The sequence below is a fragment of the Anser cygnoides genome, chromosome 1 (assembly GCF_040182565.1).
Source record: "Anser cygnoides isolate HZ-2024a breed goose chromosome 1, Taihu_goose_T2T_genome, whole genome shotgun sequence".
Lineage (NCBI taxonomy): Eukaryota > Metazoa > Chordata > Aves > Anseriformes > Anatidae > Anser > Anser cygnoides.
Window position 1 is genome coordinate 87892016 of NC_089873.1, and position 16701 is coordinate 87908716.

Consider the following 16701-nt stretch of genomic DNA (forward strand, 5'->3'; position numbering starts at 1 on the left):
TGTTTTTTCCCCATATTTTTATTCATATGTGGGTGTATAATATATACAAAGAACACACTTAATAAAATGTCTTCAAAAATCAGCTTGCTTCAATCTCACATAAAATCATTCCTATACCAGACAATGCTGCAAGCTGTGAAACTTACATAACAGCATAAACAAGACCACCCTTTCTTGATAACTTGCAATTAGTGACCTTGAAGCCTTCTGTGGCTCTAGGGATAAAGCAGCAACTCTGTATCCAAATAGACTTAACGGGCTTCCTTTACAGAAAGGGGTAAGTCAAGAAAACTGGTGATTTTTGCATGAGCGGGTGAAGCAGTTCTTCATATGCATTATTCTGCTATGAGGTTATATATTATTACCCATGGTATTTTAAATACTCCTTTCCAGGGAGACAAGGATATTCTCTCCCAGGAACTAGAAGACAAAGCCATTAGCTTTTACTTAATTATTCTAAAAAAAAAACAAACAAACTTCTTGCAGTAAGAGAGGGATTTGCTTGCTTTTCTACAGTGATGTCTGTGCCTCAGAAAAAAATGAAGATGGCATCGGCCTCCCTCTTCTTTCTTCATTCATCTTCATTATCATCTTTTGCTCTCTGATTCTCCGTAGGATTCCTCTGGGAGAATTCATTTGCATCTTTTGTCTCCCTAAAATATTATTCAGTAATAGAGATGTTAGTTAAAGGCAGCCAGAAATTTTACTGAAGAGATTTTGCATTAAAATGGTTTTAGATTGCTCTAAGCTGATCTAGAAGCGTAACAAACCAAACTCCATAAATTGTCTTGCTGATGATGCAAAAGGTGTGTGAGCTACTTTTTTTTTTTTCCATAAAATATATATATAGAAAGGGTGACTGGTGTATCTTTTCTCATGCTACTCTTCTTACAGCAGTCTTACGCTTAAAAAGGAAAAGTTTCTATCTTGGAGTGATATTTCTGAATACAGAGCATGATGGTGATTTAGGCTAGCAATGACAGAAACGGCTATAGGCACTAGGAGAAATGAGAATCATGATTTTGTTTACCAAGTGGCTGTGCATGTCAAGGTTTGGATGTTTGAATTCTACCCCAGAGACCACAAAGGCATCTGGTGATAAGGGCATATTCTGTGAGAAAAGATGGGAATCACTAGGGTAGAAACAGAAAGGAGGAAAGTATTGCATACTTTCCTTGGTGACTTCATTTCTACTGTGCTCTCCACTCCATATGCTGATAATAGAGTGAGAACATGTACCCTTTGCATGTTCCCTTCACTTTTCTAGTGAAAGGTACTTACGTCATCTCATAGTCGGTGTTCTTGTCCCCCCGACAGCAGCAGCAATAGGCTATAATACCAATAACTACAATTGCAGCAACAGCTCCTCCAATGATGCCAGCGTAAAGGGCAATGTTCATGGATGCTGTAAAGGAGGAGAAATAGAATCACTGAATAGCCTGAGTTGGAAGGACCCACAAGGATCATTGAGTCCAATTCCTCTCTAGACAGGTCTACCCAAAAATCAAACCCTATGTCTGAGAGCATTGTCCAAACACTTCTTGAACTCTGGCAGGCTTGGGGCTGTGACCACTGCCCTGGGGAGCCTGTTCATTGCCTGACCACCCTCTGGGTGCAGAACCTTTCCCTAACACCCAGCCTGACCCTCCCCTGTCCCAGCTCCATGCCGTTCCCTCGGGTCCTGTCGCTGTCCCCAGAGAGCAGAGCTCAGCACCTGCCCCTCCGCTCCCCTCGAGAGGGAGCTGCAGGCCGCCATGAGGCCTCCCCTCAGCCTGCTCTGCTCTGGGCTGAACAAACCCAGTGACCTCGGCCACTCCTCCTACGTCTTGTCCTCTAGACCCTTCACCATCTTTGTAACACTTTCTGGACACTCTCTAATAGTTTTATGTCCTCCTTATATTGTGGTGCCTGAAACTGCATGCAGTACTTGAGGTGAGGCCACGCCAGAGCAGAGCAGGACAATCCCTTCCTTTGACTGGCTAGCAAGGCTGTGCCTGATGCACCCCAGGGTATGGCTGGCCCTTTTGGCTGCCAGGGCACACTGTTGGCTTCTGTTCAACTTGTTGTTAACCAGAACCTCCAGATGCCTCTCCGTGGGGCTTTGTCTCCAGCCTCTCGTCCCCCAGTCTGTATGTATAATCATGGGTTGCCCCTTCCAGGTGCAGGATCCCGCGCTTGCTCTTGTTAAACTTGTTACATGATGTAACCCCATTTACTATAAACCTTTGAGTCCAACTTGTCAGTCAATTGCTCACCCATCACATCATGTATTTGTCTAGCTGTATGCTGGATATTTTGCCCACAAGGATACTGTGAGAAACAGCATGGAAAGCTTTGCTGAAATCCCAGAAGAATACATCAGTGGGCTTCTCTCAGTCAGCTAGGTGGATAACCTTATCATAGAAGGAAATTAAGTTAATTAAACAAGACTTTCCCCTAATGAACCCATGCTGGCTGTGACCAATGACTGCATTGTCCTTCAGGTGTTTTTCAGTAACTCCCAGAACAATCTTCTCCATAATTTTATAAGGCACTGAAGTGAGACTAACAGGTCTGTAATTATCAGGGCCTTCTTTCTTGACCTTCTTGAAAACTGGAACAGCTTTAGCCAGCTTCAAGTTGATTGGGACCTTGCCAGATTCCCCAGACCACTGAAAAATAGTTGATAGAGGTTTCACAATGTCATCAGCCAGCCCTCTGAGTGCCCTGGGATGAATCCCATCAGGTCCCATAGACTTAAATGCATCTAGTTGCAGCAGCAAATCCTGCACAGATTCAGGGTTGGTTGGGAGTTTATCATTACCACAGTCACAGTTCTCCAACTCAGGCCTTTGGGGGTCCCAGGGCCCATCATCAGTGGTGAAGACAGAGGTGAAGAAGGCATTAAACATCTCTGCTTTGTCTGTGTTCCTATTTGTGAGGTGACCATCCTCATCAGGTAACAGACCAGTGTTATCTCTGGTCCTCCTTTTGCTTTTAACGTATTAAAAAAAAAAAATGTTCCCCACAGCACTGGCCAGCTTCAACTATAATTGGGCTTTGGCTGCACAGATTTTCTCCCTACAATGGCAAACAGCATCTCTGTAGTCCTCCTGTGTTGCCTGACCTTGCTTCTAGCATCCATACGCTTTCTTTTTCCACCTAATCTCTAGAAGAAGATCCAGGCTTAGCCAAGCCAACCTTCTGCCCCACCTGCTTGATGTTTTAGAATTGCCTGCACCTGTGCTCTTAAGAGGTGGTACTTTAAAACTGACCAGCACTGATGGACACAGCACTTTCAAGAGCAGTTTTCCAGGGGATCTTACCAAGTTCCCTGAGCAGATTGAATTATGCTGTCCCCAAATCCAGGGTTGAAGTTTTGGTGGCAGTTCTCCTCCTACCACCAAAGGTTTTAAATTTGACTACCTCATGGTCACTGTGGCCAAGACAGCCACCAATCACCATTCCACCCTTGAGAGCCTCTCTGTTTACAAGCAACGAATCTAGAAGGACACCTTTCCTAGTCAGCTCCCTTAGTACCTGTACCAAGAAGTTATCACCAATGTGTTTTAGAAATCTCCTGTACCTGTTTGCATCAGCTGTGTGGTATTCCCAGTTTACGCTTCGCAAGTTGAAGTCATAAGGACAAGGGTGGCTGATCTAGAGGTATCTCTTAATTCCTTAAAGAGTAATTCATTGGCATCCTCATCCTGGCTAGGTGGTCTATAGTAGGCTCCCACAATGACACCCCCTTTATTTGCTTGTCCCTTAATCCTTACTCAAAGGCTTTCAACCATGTCATTGCCAACTGCAAGCTCCATACAGCCCAGCCTCTCCATTATATACAGCACCACCACCTCGCCTGCCCTGCCCGTCCCTTGTGAAGAGCCTGTAACCGTCCTTTATTAACACCCCAGTCACAGAACTCTTCCCACCAGATTTTGCTTATGCCAATGATGTCGTAGTTCTGGGACTGGGCCAAGGTTTCTGGCTCCTCTTGCTTGCTCCTCATTCTGCGTGCATTGGTATAGAACCAATTGGTGTTTCCCCCTTCAAATCTAGTCTAAAGCTCTGTCAATAAGCCCAGTTAGCCCACCCTGGTCATTAGCACTCCCTTAGGGGATGCCTTTTAGGATCTCCCCTTAAGAAAGCAGAATTTTATAATTTTGTTTACACTGTCTCTGCGAAAGCTTTCACATTTAGATTGGCTACATCCTCTGGTACTATTCTTCCAATAAGCAACCTAGTCTCTTACGTGGCACAACGCTGACCGTCATGTTGCAAGATTCCTTTCCCACAATGTTTGTTGAAGTGCAGATGTAAAAGCCAGATGTATCCGCCGAGATGTTCTTCAGAGTTATTTGCTCCCCTGTTGCAAAACACAAACCCAGTCAGGAAAAGAATTACAACAGGGAAGGAAATGGGAACAGCAACCCTTCAATTCTAGCCCAGGAAGGTAGGAGCGATGAGAAGTTATTAAAGCTGATGGATTGCTCCATCTTGCTCAGGAGTTTCCATGATAGTCTCTAGGTTTTAGTGTGATTTGTGGAAGGACAAAGTGTGCTGTTCTGATTACAGGGAATGTGGCATTTGAATGTTGTTTTTAGAAAGAAAACTGTAGGTGGAGGGGAAAGAAGTATGTATGCTTAGTGAAAGCTTTTTTTTCAGTGGGTAGATGGCCAGGAGCCCTCTTTGCCTACAAACATAAGATTGCACAGACCAGTTGTCTCAGACCAGTGTCTGAGAAGTGGCCACCTGATGAATTAACTTGTAAAACAGCAAAAAATTATTCAATCCTCCAGCTCTTAGGATTTCTGATTTAAATTATCTAGCAGTTTTCTAGTCTGAGAGAAGACATTCAGGCTGTGAAAATAAATGAAGAAGTATGGTGACATGGAAATGCTGTGATGTTAGACATTTCCTATCCAACCTAACAGAGCACAGAACCATATATTAAAGCTTAGCTCTGTCTGTCAGAGCAGTCAGTTTTTGCTTGTTACATCTCTAGCTGACACTTGTGCAAAGAGTCCGTGCTTTTTCCTTGGGATCTACTGATAAAGGTCCAGATTCCTCCTCTAAAACCTAAAGGCTCCAAAAACTTTTGAGGGGCTTTCCTGTTATTTTCTCTGTAATCCTCGGTTCTTTCCAGCTCATGGGTGGGACTGGGATTCTGTTTAGTCTTTGCTGACGCCTAGTGCCAGATAGTAAAAGAGCATGCAAACCCAGAAATAACAGACACCACGTGCTTCATTTCTTAGAGTCTCAGCTTGCTGCCGAGCTTGCATCACTTTTTTTTTTCAGTGTGATGTTTATAGCTCTCAGAATTGCAGTCTATTACTGGGCTGTAAATCCTCTTATATTAAATCACAAGTAATTGACTGGTGAGTTGAATTTGAAAAATGCATGTCAGATACTGTCAATTTTGGAGTGGCTCCTGAGGGAATTCTGCACAGTGTGCAGCACTAGGACTTCCATAGCACAAAGTCTTAGCATATTGTTTGTAGTGACAGTAGGGCATCCAGCCATCGGGGGGCAGGAGACAGCAGGCAGGCTTACTGGACAGCAGTGCTCTGATGAAAACAGAAATAGTGTGGAAATGGCTCAGAACAGGCTCCTGCCCCAGGAAAGCACAGAATGAATGCAAGAGTGGGCAGACAGCTGTTGCTTTGAGAAGGCAAATCACGGTGTGTTCAGGGCTGTGCATGATGCATTGGCACCGCTTAGTGGCCAGTCAAGTGAATACGTTTCATATTTTGCATAATTTATGCACGAATCACCTAGTGGGAGTTGAATAGCCTATAGTCTGAGTGTATTTAGTTTACCTCCTTAGCAGTGCTACAATAACTAAAACCAGGAATGGTAGGTTCAGACACATACTCTGTCTTTCTGGCATTGTACATATCAGGAAGAAAGGAAGTGGCTTGAATTAATAAATCTGAGTCCTGTGACACTGCTACACTTTAAAGGCTATTAAGCTCTTATTTCTGTATGAATAGATCTACCAAAGGTCCTGTTATGGAAATTCATATACTTTTTTCCAGATTCTGACTTAAACCAAAAGCAAATAAAACATTAGGGCTTGTGTGACAGTCCTAAAGACTTGGAAGCCTCTTTTATTCTCAAAGCAGAAATGGTGCAACTGTTTCTTATACCCCCTTCCTCTACGTGAGGAGTCATCTCTGGAAGGAAAGCAGCTTCCAGAGCAAATTTTTATTTGCCTTCACACTAGAAAGTGATCTGGTCATTGTCAAGAGAGAGGAGATATAAACACCAGTTAGAAAACTGTTTGTTATTTCTCATGCTATCCCACCCTTACATCCAGCAATTGAGAAGTAATTATTTCTGTTCAGTTCCAAAATGAGCTGTCTTTCTTGCCAGGTAAGAGCTGAAATGAAAATCTTAGTGACTGCTGTTATTTCAAGTAACAGTCCTTTTTGCCCTGCTAAGTTACTTAGGAGTATATGCTGCCAAATGGACAACTTTTTAAAATCCTGGTCAGAGAACTTCCTAGAAAACAAATTGAAGTGTGTTTTTTTTTATTTGCATTTCAAAGTCTTTCCAGTCCTGAACTACAGAGGGCTCAAAGACTTGGCGACTTAGAAATTCCCGTACCTTTTGTTGTTTGTAGTACACGGGGTTCATGTTGTACATCGAAGCTTTGCCAGCTGTATGTGGGTTTTGGGGAGCCCTCATGAGAAATGCAGGTTAGATTGATCGTCTGTCCATATTCTGCTGTGCCCACAATCTTGCATTCTGGCTTGGATGGTGCAACTGAAGGAAGGAAAAAGCAGGAATATTGTTACTCAGATGCAGTATTTTGTTTCAACCCATCTCCTGCATCTTTTTTTTTTTTTTTTTCTTGATGATCAGAAGCTGGCCATGCACCTACCACCTTCTCAAAGGAACTGAAGTGAACTCTTGTCCCTAATTTTTTTGTCCCTTCTTGACACTTGTCGGCCAAGAAGAAATTGTAAGATGCTTTCTGAGATATCTCTAATAATGTTGGGCAATTCACCCTTTGATAACTTGAGTGTGACAAGCCACAGGGGGAGTGAGGAATGACCTGTAATGAGGCAAGGGTTATTAGGAAAGTGAACTATGTAACTCTAAAAACTGTATTTTCTGCTGTCAAGTATCTAAGGTAGTCAGGTGCTTTAAGCCTTCCAACCCACTACTGTAGTAGTAGGATAAGACCAAAGAGAATTGCAGATTATGATTTACTGGGAAAGGTTTTTTCTGTTAGAAAATCTGTGGTCTAAGAAACAATAAGGACATTAGGAGAAGGATAATGGATTATCTAATGGATCTGTTTTGCCTCCATCATGCTTACTGAGGACGAAAAGACTCGTGACTGCAGACTGCCGAGGAGGGTCATTCCGTAGACGAACACTGCATGCATATGTCCCATTGTCTTCCATGGTTACTTCATTGATGGTGATGCTGATGTCCCCGCTCTCTAATTTACCAGTAAATCGTATTCGGTCTTCATAGCCCTTGCCATACTGTACAAGTCCATCAAAATACCTAGTGACAGCATCATCCTGTCAGAGAGGGAGGGAAGGTAGTCAACATTAGTTTCTTCTGTGCAAGTCTACAGCCTAACTCCATGGATTAGCCTGCTCTTAAGATAAGAACAACTTGGAAAAGAGCGCCTTAAAACTGCCCCAGGCCAAGAGAACCTTAGAAGTTCAAACGAGTCGAGCTTCCTGTCTGGAATCGCCTTCTACCTTATCTGGTCAGAAACAACTGATTTCTTTTGCTGGGTCATATTTACTTTCCTCTCCATGACAGGACACCATGAGACTTTTCTGACATCCATATGTCAATCAAATTCCCCTACGATTACATATACTCCCTTGCTTTCTTCCAGCAAGGATCTTTGGTGAAGAAACCCTTAGCAGTTACTGCTAGGAGAGCTCCAAGTGCTGCTTCTCCTCTCACTAATTCCCAAGAAGCTGAGGAGAACTTTAGAGGTGTTTTTATCTTCAAATACTCCCTGTGAAAGTAAAAGATCAAGGATCTCTCCATGTACTATTATCAATAAAAATATTTATACAATATCAAAGATATATATGTATGTATACTACACATGCAAAAATATACATAGCTTTCTCTGTAGCATCTGAGCATTTCATCTATGTTAATAGATGTAAACCCAAGGTATATACAGTGATGTATCCTCCATATACAGTTGCAAAACAAAGAGAGAGGGAAAAGAAAGGTATGGGTTTGCCTAATATCACACAATAGATTTGTATTAAATTGAATCAAGATTCAGAGTTTCTAATTGCATAGTGCTGAGATTAAAAAGTCTTGAAGGAATCCTTTTCTTCCAACACACATTCCCACAGTCCTGTTTCCATCTCTTCTCCCACCCCCTTATTAGATGCTCTATCATATGTTTCTTTATACAACTTGATTTACCACACTATTGATTTTCCTCCAGACAACAAAATCTCCTGAGGTGACGGCAGCATCAGTATTAAACTGACAGCGGAGAGTAGCATTGCTCCCTCTTGCCACCTGTAGTTCCTTGGCAGGTGTTTCCACAGTAAGGGTATGAGCAGTCACCAGAACTAGGAAGAGAATACATACTTTAGTCAGCAAAATTAATGGCATCCGATTTTCATGTTTTGTCTCTTCGGCTTTCTTACACGCCACAGTAACCCACAACCTCCCCTCTGACACCCATGACATTCCCCACTGAGCAGGAGGCAACATATGCTGAGGCTGATTGACTATAGGAAGCTGCCTCACAGGATGGCTAAGAGCTAAACTCTGCTTTCTTTTTCTCACTTCCCTCTTCTTTACCTGTGGAGTTATAAAGATGTAATTTTTTATGAGCCAACTTTCAGCATGACTGACATGGTTTGACAGGTCCTAAATGTACAGAGGGAAACAGATAAACAGATAATACAAGTGCATCAGCACTCTTAAGGATTCAGGCTAAACTAACAAATTGATACTGTCAAACTTCAGGGAGCAGGAAAACTGTCAAATGACTTCCACCAAACCAAGTCCATAGAGAAGTGACATTTTGTGCTAAAGAACCAGAACACGTTCATGAAATGCCCTGAAACAAAACAAAGCAAAACCCAAGAAAGCAAAGAGAACTTAAAAGAAAAAAAAAAAAGAGAAAAAAAAAAGGAAGATTAGTTATTTGTGTTTAAAAATGAGTAGGGTGATAGCCACCTTTCTCCAAAAACCATAGCTCCTGCCTGTGGAGTACAGGAATAGCAGAGTTGCGTAGAACAGAAATCCCTCTGGGCCCTGGTGAAGCATGCAGGGCACAGTCTAGGTGTTTCTTGAATGCTGTATTCCTTTTGCCTTGATGCTTAATTCATCATACCTGCGCGTTGCGTAGTGTCAGCTCTTAGCTATTCTCAGAACTTCGCCAGAGGTTTTCCTCTGCCCTGGCCTAGATGACCTTCATGTCTGTGGGAACGTATGTTTAAAAACACCTGCTTTGTCCTCACAGTTTGCTTTTTTTTTTTTTTTTGTGGGGCACTAAAATGAATCATCTGAAAACTCTAAGCCTGAAACTAGTTAGAGAGGGGGGACGACGGAAAGGGAACACTACTCAGAGGCACTCCCATGACAAGGAGGAGCAAGGTCCAGTAGGGAGGAACATGGAGGAGGGCAGAGACATATGCTCCCCTGAGAGGGGCATGCTGTGGTGATGATGGTTCACTTCTGGAAGAACCAGGCTGAGTCAGTGTTCCCCAGAGAGGATGTGACTGAAAAGTCACCAGCAAGCCTTGGGTCTACTCAGCCGTGTCTCCGTCCAGATTAGATCCATGAGGAAACGTGTGTGAGGGAGAGAACAAAGGACGTCTGGATTCCACTTTTAGTTGTCCATGGATTGTAAACACGTGCTTTTTTACAAGAAGTGATCACAGACATGCCTTAGGTCAACAGCAGCAAGCCATCAGCAAATTCAGCACTACAGATCCTTGAATACAGCAGCAGTGAACTATAGTGTCCATTAAAAAATAACAGTGTAAGCACCCCAAAGATTTTGTTATCACTGTTCTAGAGCAACATAGGACAGATGGCACTGGGACCTGCTCCCCCTTGGAAGGGCAAGAGCTTCTGTGACAGCTACCTGGATCCAGTCTGTTCCCCATGGCAAATGGCTCTTCAAGGCCCCTCTTAGAAGTGGCCTATCCTCTCAGCACTGCTGCACCTTCCCTCTCCTGAGGCAGGGTGGAGGGGAATTACCACAGCAGCCAAACTCAGTGGTGCTCTGGTAAGAAAAGATCTGGCCACTCGACCAGGATACCTCTAGCTGAAGTTGTCACCTTTTTTGTGTTCTCAGCTCTCTAATTGAGTTGTTCTGTGGGTTCATGCAGTTAATTATTAAATGTTCATTTTAGTTTCTTCCTCTGTGACATGGCAGAAGTGGTTTCTGCTCTCTCAGGGACTGATTCATCTATAGTTGTTGACAGCTATAGAGGAGAACTAACAGGGCAAAGTATTTCTAATGTTCCTTTATTGCCGCCACTCCCAGGTTCTCCTCTGCTCTGGAGCAGCCAGTACAAGGGCCATGTTTCCATAGCCCCAGGGCTTTTTCTGACTGTTTCTAGTGATTCCCTCTGCATGAGAGACCTCTGCATAAAAGTCATCTTGTCGCCTGTCGCGACTGGATAGAGATGTTTTCCTGCATTTAGATGGAAAGTATCATAGCCTGTACTATGAGATGGAGCAAAACCAATTTTCTGATCCTTTTGTCACTACCTGACTCCAGTAGGCCAGGGTTCACTGACAGGTCATTAACTCAGCCCTGAGGCAGAGAAGAAACTGCCCAGCCCTAAGGCTTCAGTCAGAAGTGCTTTGCCTTTGTCAAGTTGGATGACGGAAATCCTACAATAAATTAGATTTGGTTGGTTTTGTTTGTTTTTATCCCCAAACATCTTCAGTGCAGAGTCAGGGAACATCGATGTACTAGAGAAGCAGCTGGTAACAAGCAAGATGACTTATTTGTGTGTTGCTGTCATCCTCGTGCCTGACATCTTCTGATGCTCTCCCATTTTTCATCCATTACATCTCTTTCTTGCTCCCATGTTGCCTTTGTTACATCTCCTTTTGGCTCTCAGGGAAGCTTCACGGTTTCATTCTGGAGTGCCATTTACTCGCACTGATTTCTCTCCATCCCCCTTCTCACCACATTTTATTCCTTCACAAAGTCACCAACAGCCAGCTAGTTATAGTTAGCATATCTAAAAATTGGGGTTTATTTATCAAAGTTTGATTTTTTTTTTTCCTGAGCTAAAACAGAATCTATTCAGAATACAGCTGAAGGAACACGATGGTCAATTCTGAAAGAACTTCAGGAAAGGAGAGGGGACCAATAACCAATATATTGTTAGATGAATGGCATCGTCTAGATTTAAGATGAATTACTTTTTACTGTTATTTATTAGTATGTTTATAAAACTTCTCAATTCTTTAAAATGTTATTTCCCTCTGCTCAACTTAAAACATTAGTATTAGTGCAAAGGAAGAAGACAATCAAAGCAACATGTTTACTTGCACATTTGTTGTTGAATAAATATTAATACATAGTATAAAAATATACTGAAGGGCAATCAGTAGAGCTGAAAACAATTAAAGGGATATTTTGTTTGCTGAAAAAATTGAGGTTCTAACCAAACAAACTTGTTATCACTGAGTTGCCTTGATTGATTAGACTAGTGAGGAACTTAGGAAAAACTGAAATGTGTTAATTCACTTTTAAGAGGAAATGCTCTGAATTTTGATTTCCACTGAGAAACTTAGCTGGAATTTAACTCCAAAGTGGGAGAGTAGAAACCTCTTAAATGTGAAATTTGCAGTAAAATCAAGTATTTTGTTTGATTCAAAATGACCGTTTGGGATTTTTCATCCAGCAAGAAGGACACAGTATCAGTTATTCACACAATCGCAGTGAGAAGTTCAGCAGAAGTCAGCCTGCACTGAGAGCTTGACATAGGTCATTCAAGGCAGCTCTTGCATCCCAACACTGCACTGCAAAGTACTGTGTAGTTTCTCTGCTCTGTTCCACTGCAAGAATCTACTATACCTTCTCCAAAAAATTTTCACAGGCCAGTATTTTAACAGTAAATTATCGTTTGAGTCCTGCCCAAACAGGCAAGAAGAGCCTCACACAACATACATATTTTTGCACCAAAAAGTTTACCATCTGTAGTTTAGATAGCATGAAAGATGAGAATAATTAAAAAGGAGAATGAATACCAATGGTGTTATGCAATTTACATATTGATCGCCAAATTATTACTCGTCATGTTTGTTATATATGGAACACAGCCACCTTTTCTAATTACGTTAAACCTCATGAATTTCTTTCTTGTGGGTTTATTTGTTGAAGCATGGTTTTCAGGATTTTTGATTTTCATGTGAGTAGCTTTATTTTAAGTCTGAAAGATGGTGTATAAGCATTTGTATGAGAAGACAACAGGTCAAAAGCAGTGGAACTTAGAGCGCAGGTTCTGCAAGGCAGGATGAGAAAGAGCAAGTCTGATGAAGGCCAAGGGCGAGCTGACTGATTTACATGCATAGGTAGGGGTTGTCATGAATCCCCTTGACATGTATAATATATAGAGATCACAAGTCATATCAGAGTATATATAAACAGTAGGATTTAAACTTATGGAGGCATATATTACATGCAGATTTACATAGAAAAAAAATAAAACCCAAGGCCTTTTCCACTTCCGGTTGAGGAAGTGCCTTCTTCAGAAAGAAATGCTGTACTTAACTGAAGCAATTAAAATTGGTTTCAAAAACATGTTTTCCAGCCTCCTGAAGAACAGCATTCTTTTCGTGTTCCTGGAATTATCTTGCAGCTTTAAGAGATGCCTGTGAGTCTGGACATTCAGTATAGAGAAAGTAAATAGACCCGCCTAATCATAAACATGCAGAAACTTTTACTAAACAAAGCCCAGTCCCCAACGCTGCTCAGACTTTGTGGTGCTGTTTCCTTTTACCCAACCCTTGCAGACATAACCAAATTAGTACTCACCTGCACTGAAAACAAACAGCTGAAGCCCTTTCATTGCTCTCCTCCTCGTCCTCCTTTCCCCTTTGTTTCACCTCAAGGTGCTCTTCCTTCTAACTTGCAGGTGGCTAGGGAAGCAGTTGGCTTTAGCTGAAGGCTCCTTCACAGTGGCATCATAGGTTTGCTTCCTCTGTCTCTTGTAAAGTGCTATTCTACTACGCCACTCCTCCTGGCCAGACTGACAAGGCAGATTGCCAGTAGGCTTTGACATCTGTTGCTGCTCTCTGCCCCTTCCCCTCTTGCGAATGTCCTTCCTCAATTAAACTGCCTTTATGAGCCTCTCCTATCACGTAGATGCATAAAGCGAGAGAGGAGGCAACCCAAAGGGTGCGATTATTGGGAGTGTACAACACAACTGAAGTCATGCATGTTTTGACATGGGGGACAATAAGCCTTGTTCAGCTTAAATAATTATGCATAGGTAGCATAATGCTAACACTAGCTCTTGTTTAAGAAAACAGAGGAAGAACCATCAAGACCCCATCTCTCCCACCTAAGAGGGCAGCACCCGGCCATGTTCAGTTTGAGTGCATCTACGAATGGGTGTATTAATCTCCAATGATAGATGCCAAACCTCTTACAGCTTGTTACTTTTTGCTATGTTTGCATGTACATACACTCATTAGCAAAGATTTCTAGCATCCTTGTCTCTTTTCTGCATGGCCACCGTAATCCCATAAAGCAACAACTTGTAGCAAATAGTAAGGAACAGCTTCCAGGCTGCATGTTGTTTGTGTGTTCTCCACAAGTCTGTAACTTAGGCAGGTCCTATCTGCATGTCTACATGGGAATAGTTGTGGTGGATTTTCAGGTCTGGCCGTAATCCCCTGTTGTAGTTGTATCCTAACGAATCATGAACAGGATTTTCAGAAGTAATTCAGTGACTTAAAAGCACCACTTTTTATTGGATGTCAATGGGGTATGTGCTCCTGCAACATTTAGGTCCTTTAAAAGCTCTGTTCTCCAATAATATGGAAGTCCATAAGCAAACGTGTTCAGATCACTTCCTGCCTCATTTAGCAATAATTAACAAGAACACATGTGATACTGCTTTTGAGAAGTGGCTAACAATTGCATTGCCCAGAGAAGACAGCTGTAGGATCAATACAGTTCATCCTCTTTTGGTACATGAAACCATGAGGATCTGTTCAAACCTGTAATCCGAAATCCATTTTCCCCTTGGTGTGACATGGAAGATTCAATCTATCACTTTTTCTTGTTCTTGCTTGCCCGCCCCAGTAACTGTTTAAAGACAAGTCTGGGCTATGAGTACACAAAGACCTGAGTTCCTGTTTCATGGCTTTTCCCTCTCGTGATGTGGCATCCCTGCAGATGTGGCCCCATCCCCATGTAGGGATGCACCACTCAAGTAAGAAGCAAGGAGGAGAGGCACATGACGCAGCAGCAGAGGTATCTGTGGTTTGAGGTAGATCCGTGTCTTTTTCTACATCCTTTCTTCTTTGCTTGTTTGTTTGCAAAATGAATCAACACTGGGATGTCACTGCATGACTCAGAACTGGAGCCACCAGTACAAGTAAATAACACTTCAGCTTTCATTATGTTCTGCCCCAGCTGAGCCTGGCCCACAAGCTTTGCTGGGGAGTCAACGAGTTGGAAGGGGAGGTTTCTTCTTGAATCGGCATCAAGGGAAGATGCAGTGTACCCAAGTCCTTGCCCTTCCAAAATGGAAATTCCACTTGCTTCCAGTGAGCCTGGAGTGGTTCACCCTGCACTGCGTTTCCCAAGGACATCAGAGGTCGTACCAGCCTCTCAGGTTGTGCTCGGCAAGGTCCCAGTTGCGTGGAGGCTCCCTGAAGGCAGAGACCTGGCCTCACTGGCTCCGTGCTCTTTCTCTGTGTGCCTCCTGTAAGGAGGAAACGTGGGGGGACCCGTCCCACAGCAGGGAAGGAGTTAAACACTTGACCAGCTGCTGTCTGTGAGGCACTGAATTCTTTCTCCGTGCAGTCCAGCAGCCAGTGCTGGGACAAGGCTATATTTAGAGAGCTGATAAAGGTTTGGTGCCGGCAGTTGTCCTGCCCCTTATTGAAGAAGCCACAGAGAGAGAGGGGGCAGCTGGTTTCTCTCTCCCTCGTACTATTCCCTGCCAGGTTCCCTGCCCTACTCTCTGGGCTCCTTCGCCGTGCCCCTAACCAGGACCTGTCCCTTCATCCAGGCACAGACGGTAAGTGCCATTTCCTCACTCCCAGCCTCCCCGCTTGCTGCCCTGTGAGCAGCAGCTGCTCACACCCAGGGGGGTGGCAGTGGCTCCATTTTCATGCCCCCGGCCAAGCAATGGCCCCCGGGTGGACATGGCAGCCTCCTAGCTACAAGGACAAAGTCCTGAGGGTTAAAGCTGGCCGAAGCCGTGGCGTTGGCCTGGAGCTTGAGGAGTGTTTCGTGCTGGGGAGGTGAGGTCTCATGTTTCTTTCCCCCGACACACTTTGCGGTCCCGGTCTGGCAGTGTACAGCTCTGTCCAGAGACCGTGCACAGGGGGGATAGAGTTTCTGCCCCGCCACCCCTTCCCTCCCGGCCTCCCTGCGTGCTTACTCACGGGCAAGAAGGGCTCCGGCACTCGCTGGGCACCAGCCAGGGAGCCGCATGAGGACATGGGATCAGCAGGCGCCCTGGCAGAGAAGTCATTATGGTCATCTCGTGGAAAGGGCTTCTCATACCGTCTCCTTGCTCGGAAAGAGCCGTGAGCCACCCCTGCTCGCCCCTGTGGCCAGGGGATGCCGCCAGCCTTGTGCCGCCCGTAACGGTGCCACATTTCGTTGTGACCCCTTCCAGCAGATCTTCCCTCAGCCGCCATGGCCAGCGGTGGAGACTCGGACAGCGAGCAGGTGGTGCCCGATGAGGAGGAGGAGGGCCCGGACGTGAAGGCAGTGCAGGCCCACTATCTCCGCAGCCCCTCGCCCAGCCGGTGAGTGTGTGTGGTGGCGGGTTGCCTGCCTTTCTGCTCCCCATGGAGGCACTCGGGTCAAGCGCATAGTCTGTCTTTCTGCCCGTTGTAAGGACCTGTGGGTGTTTTATGTCCATGTTGGGCCTTCCCTGCCCCAGAAAGTCTGAGGGTCTTGGGATCTGTCTTTGGTTCAGAGCCATCTTTAGCTACAGGCTTTGGGCACTGAACAGGAGGCTGTCACCGCATGAGCAGGAATAGAGTTGCTGCAAGCAAAACAAGCATGATTAGATGCGTTTTCTTCTAATATGAGGAAAGAAATCATCCCTTTGTACCCCTTTCCTAAAGCAAAATGCTCTGTAGGGCTTTCTGTACAAATTGAGATGCTTTAGCTGAAGGCAGGGAATAGGGATCTGTTTGAAAAGAACTCACCTCAGTGGCCTCAACAAGCAGGAGGCTGCAAAATATTTCCTATTAGTAACTGTGGGACACTGCAGGAAAATGAAGACAAAATCCTTATTTCATTTAACTACACATATTAAAAATTGTTTAGGAAGTTCACTGAGCTCACATAAAGTAAAATTAGTTGTTGATCCTCATAAATCACTCTCCTCCTGCTGACCAGTCACTCAAAATGAGCAGAAGCACCTCTTCGATTTATTGTTTTCCCTTCCCTTCCCTTCCCTTCCCTTCCCTTCCCTTCCCTTCCCTTCCCTTCCCTTCCCTTCCCTTCCCTTCCCTTCCCTTCCCTTCCCTTCCCTTCCCTTC

The 16701-nt window shown here is 44.1% G+C and overlaps 2 protein-coding genes and 1 long non-coding RNA gene across 7 annotated transcripts in view; 1 reads left to right on the top strand and 2 right to left on the bottom strand.

Moving 5' to 3' along the window:
- On the bottom strand, positions 1-15652 carry GPA33 (glycoprotein A33). Of its 2 annotated transcripts, none has more exons than XM_013187213.3 (7): positions 15589-15652; positions 8404-8555; positions 7310-7520; positions 6592-6750; positions 4235-4348; positions 1282-1405; positions 1-653 (listed from the first exon to the last, which is right to left on the bottom strand). In XM_013187213.3, exons 1-7 carry the CDS (start codon positions 15635-15637, stop codon positions 572-574), a joined length of 891 nt encoding a protein of 296 aa, XP_013042667.1. In that variant the 5' UTR covers positions 15638-15652; the 3' UTR covers positions 1-571. The 2 variants fall into 2 exon arrangements, with proteins under 2 accessions (XP_013042667.1, XP_013042675.1); XM_013187221.3 differs by lacking the exon at positions 15589-15652 and adding an exon at positions 13001-14956.
- Positions 15070-16701, top strand: part of STYXL2 (serine/threonine/tyrosine interacting like 2) — an 18089-nt gene continuing 16457 nt past the window's right edge. The window contains exons 1-2 of one of the 2 annotated variants that reach the window (XM_048071565.2): positions 15070-15218; positions 15828-15957. In XM_048071565.2, coding sequence (XP_047927522.1) covers positions 15845-15957 — 113 coding nt within the window. In that variant the 5' untranslated portion in view covers positions 15070-15218; positions 15828-15844. Of the gene's footprint in view, positions 15219-15824; positions 15958-16701 lie in introns of both variants that reach the window. The other variant, XM_066990355.1, reaches the window with a different exon arrangement.
- Positions 15949-16701, bottom strand: part of LOC136789686 (uncharacterized) — a 45185-nt gene continuing 44432 nt past the window's right edge. For all 3 annotated transcript variants that reach the window (XR_010828594.1, XR_010828595.1, XR_010828593.1), the window contains 2 exons: positions 16366-16424; positions 15949-16199 (listed from right to left, as the gene is read on the bottom strand). This is a non-coding gene — a long non-coding RNA (uncharacterized lncRNA). The remainder of the gene's footprint in view (positions 16200-16365; positions 16425-16701) is intronic.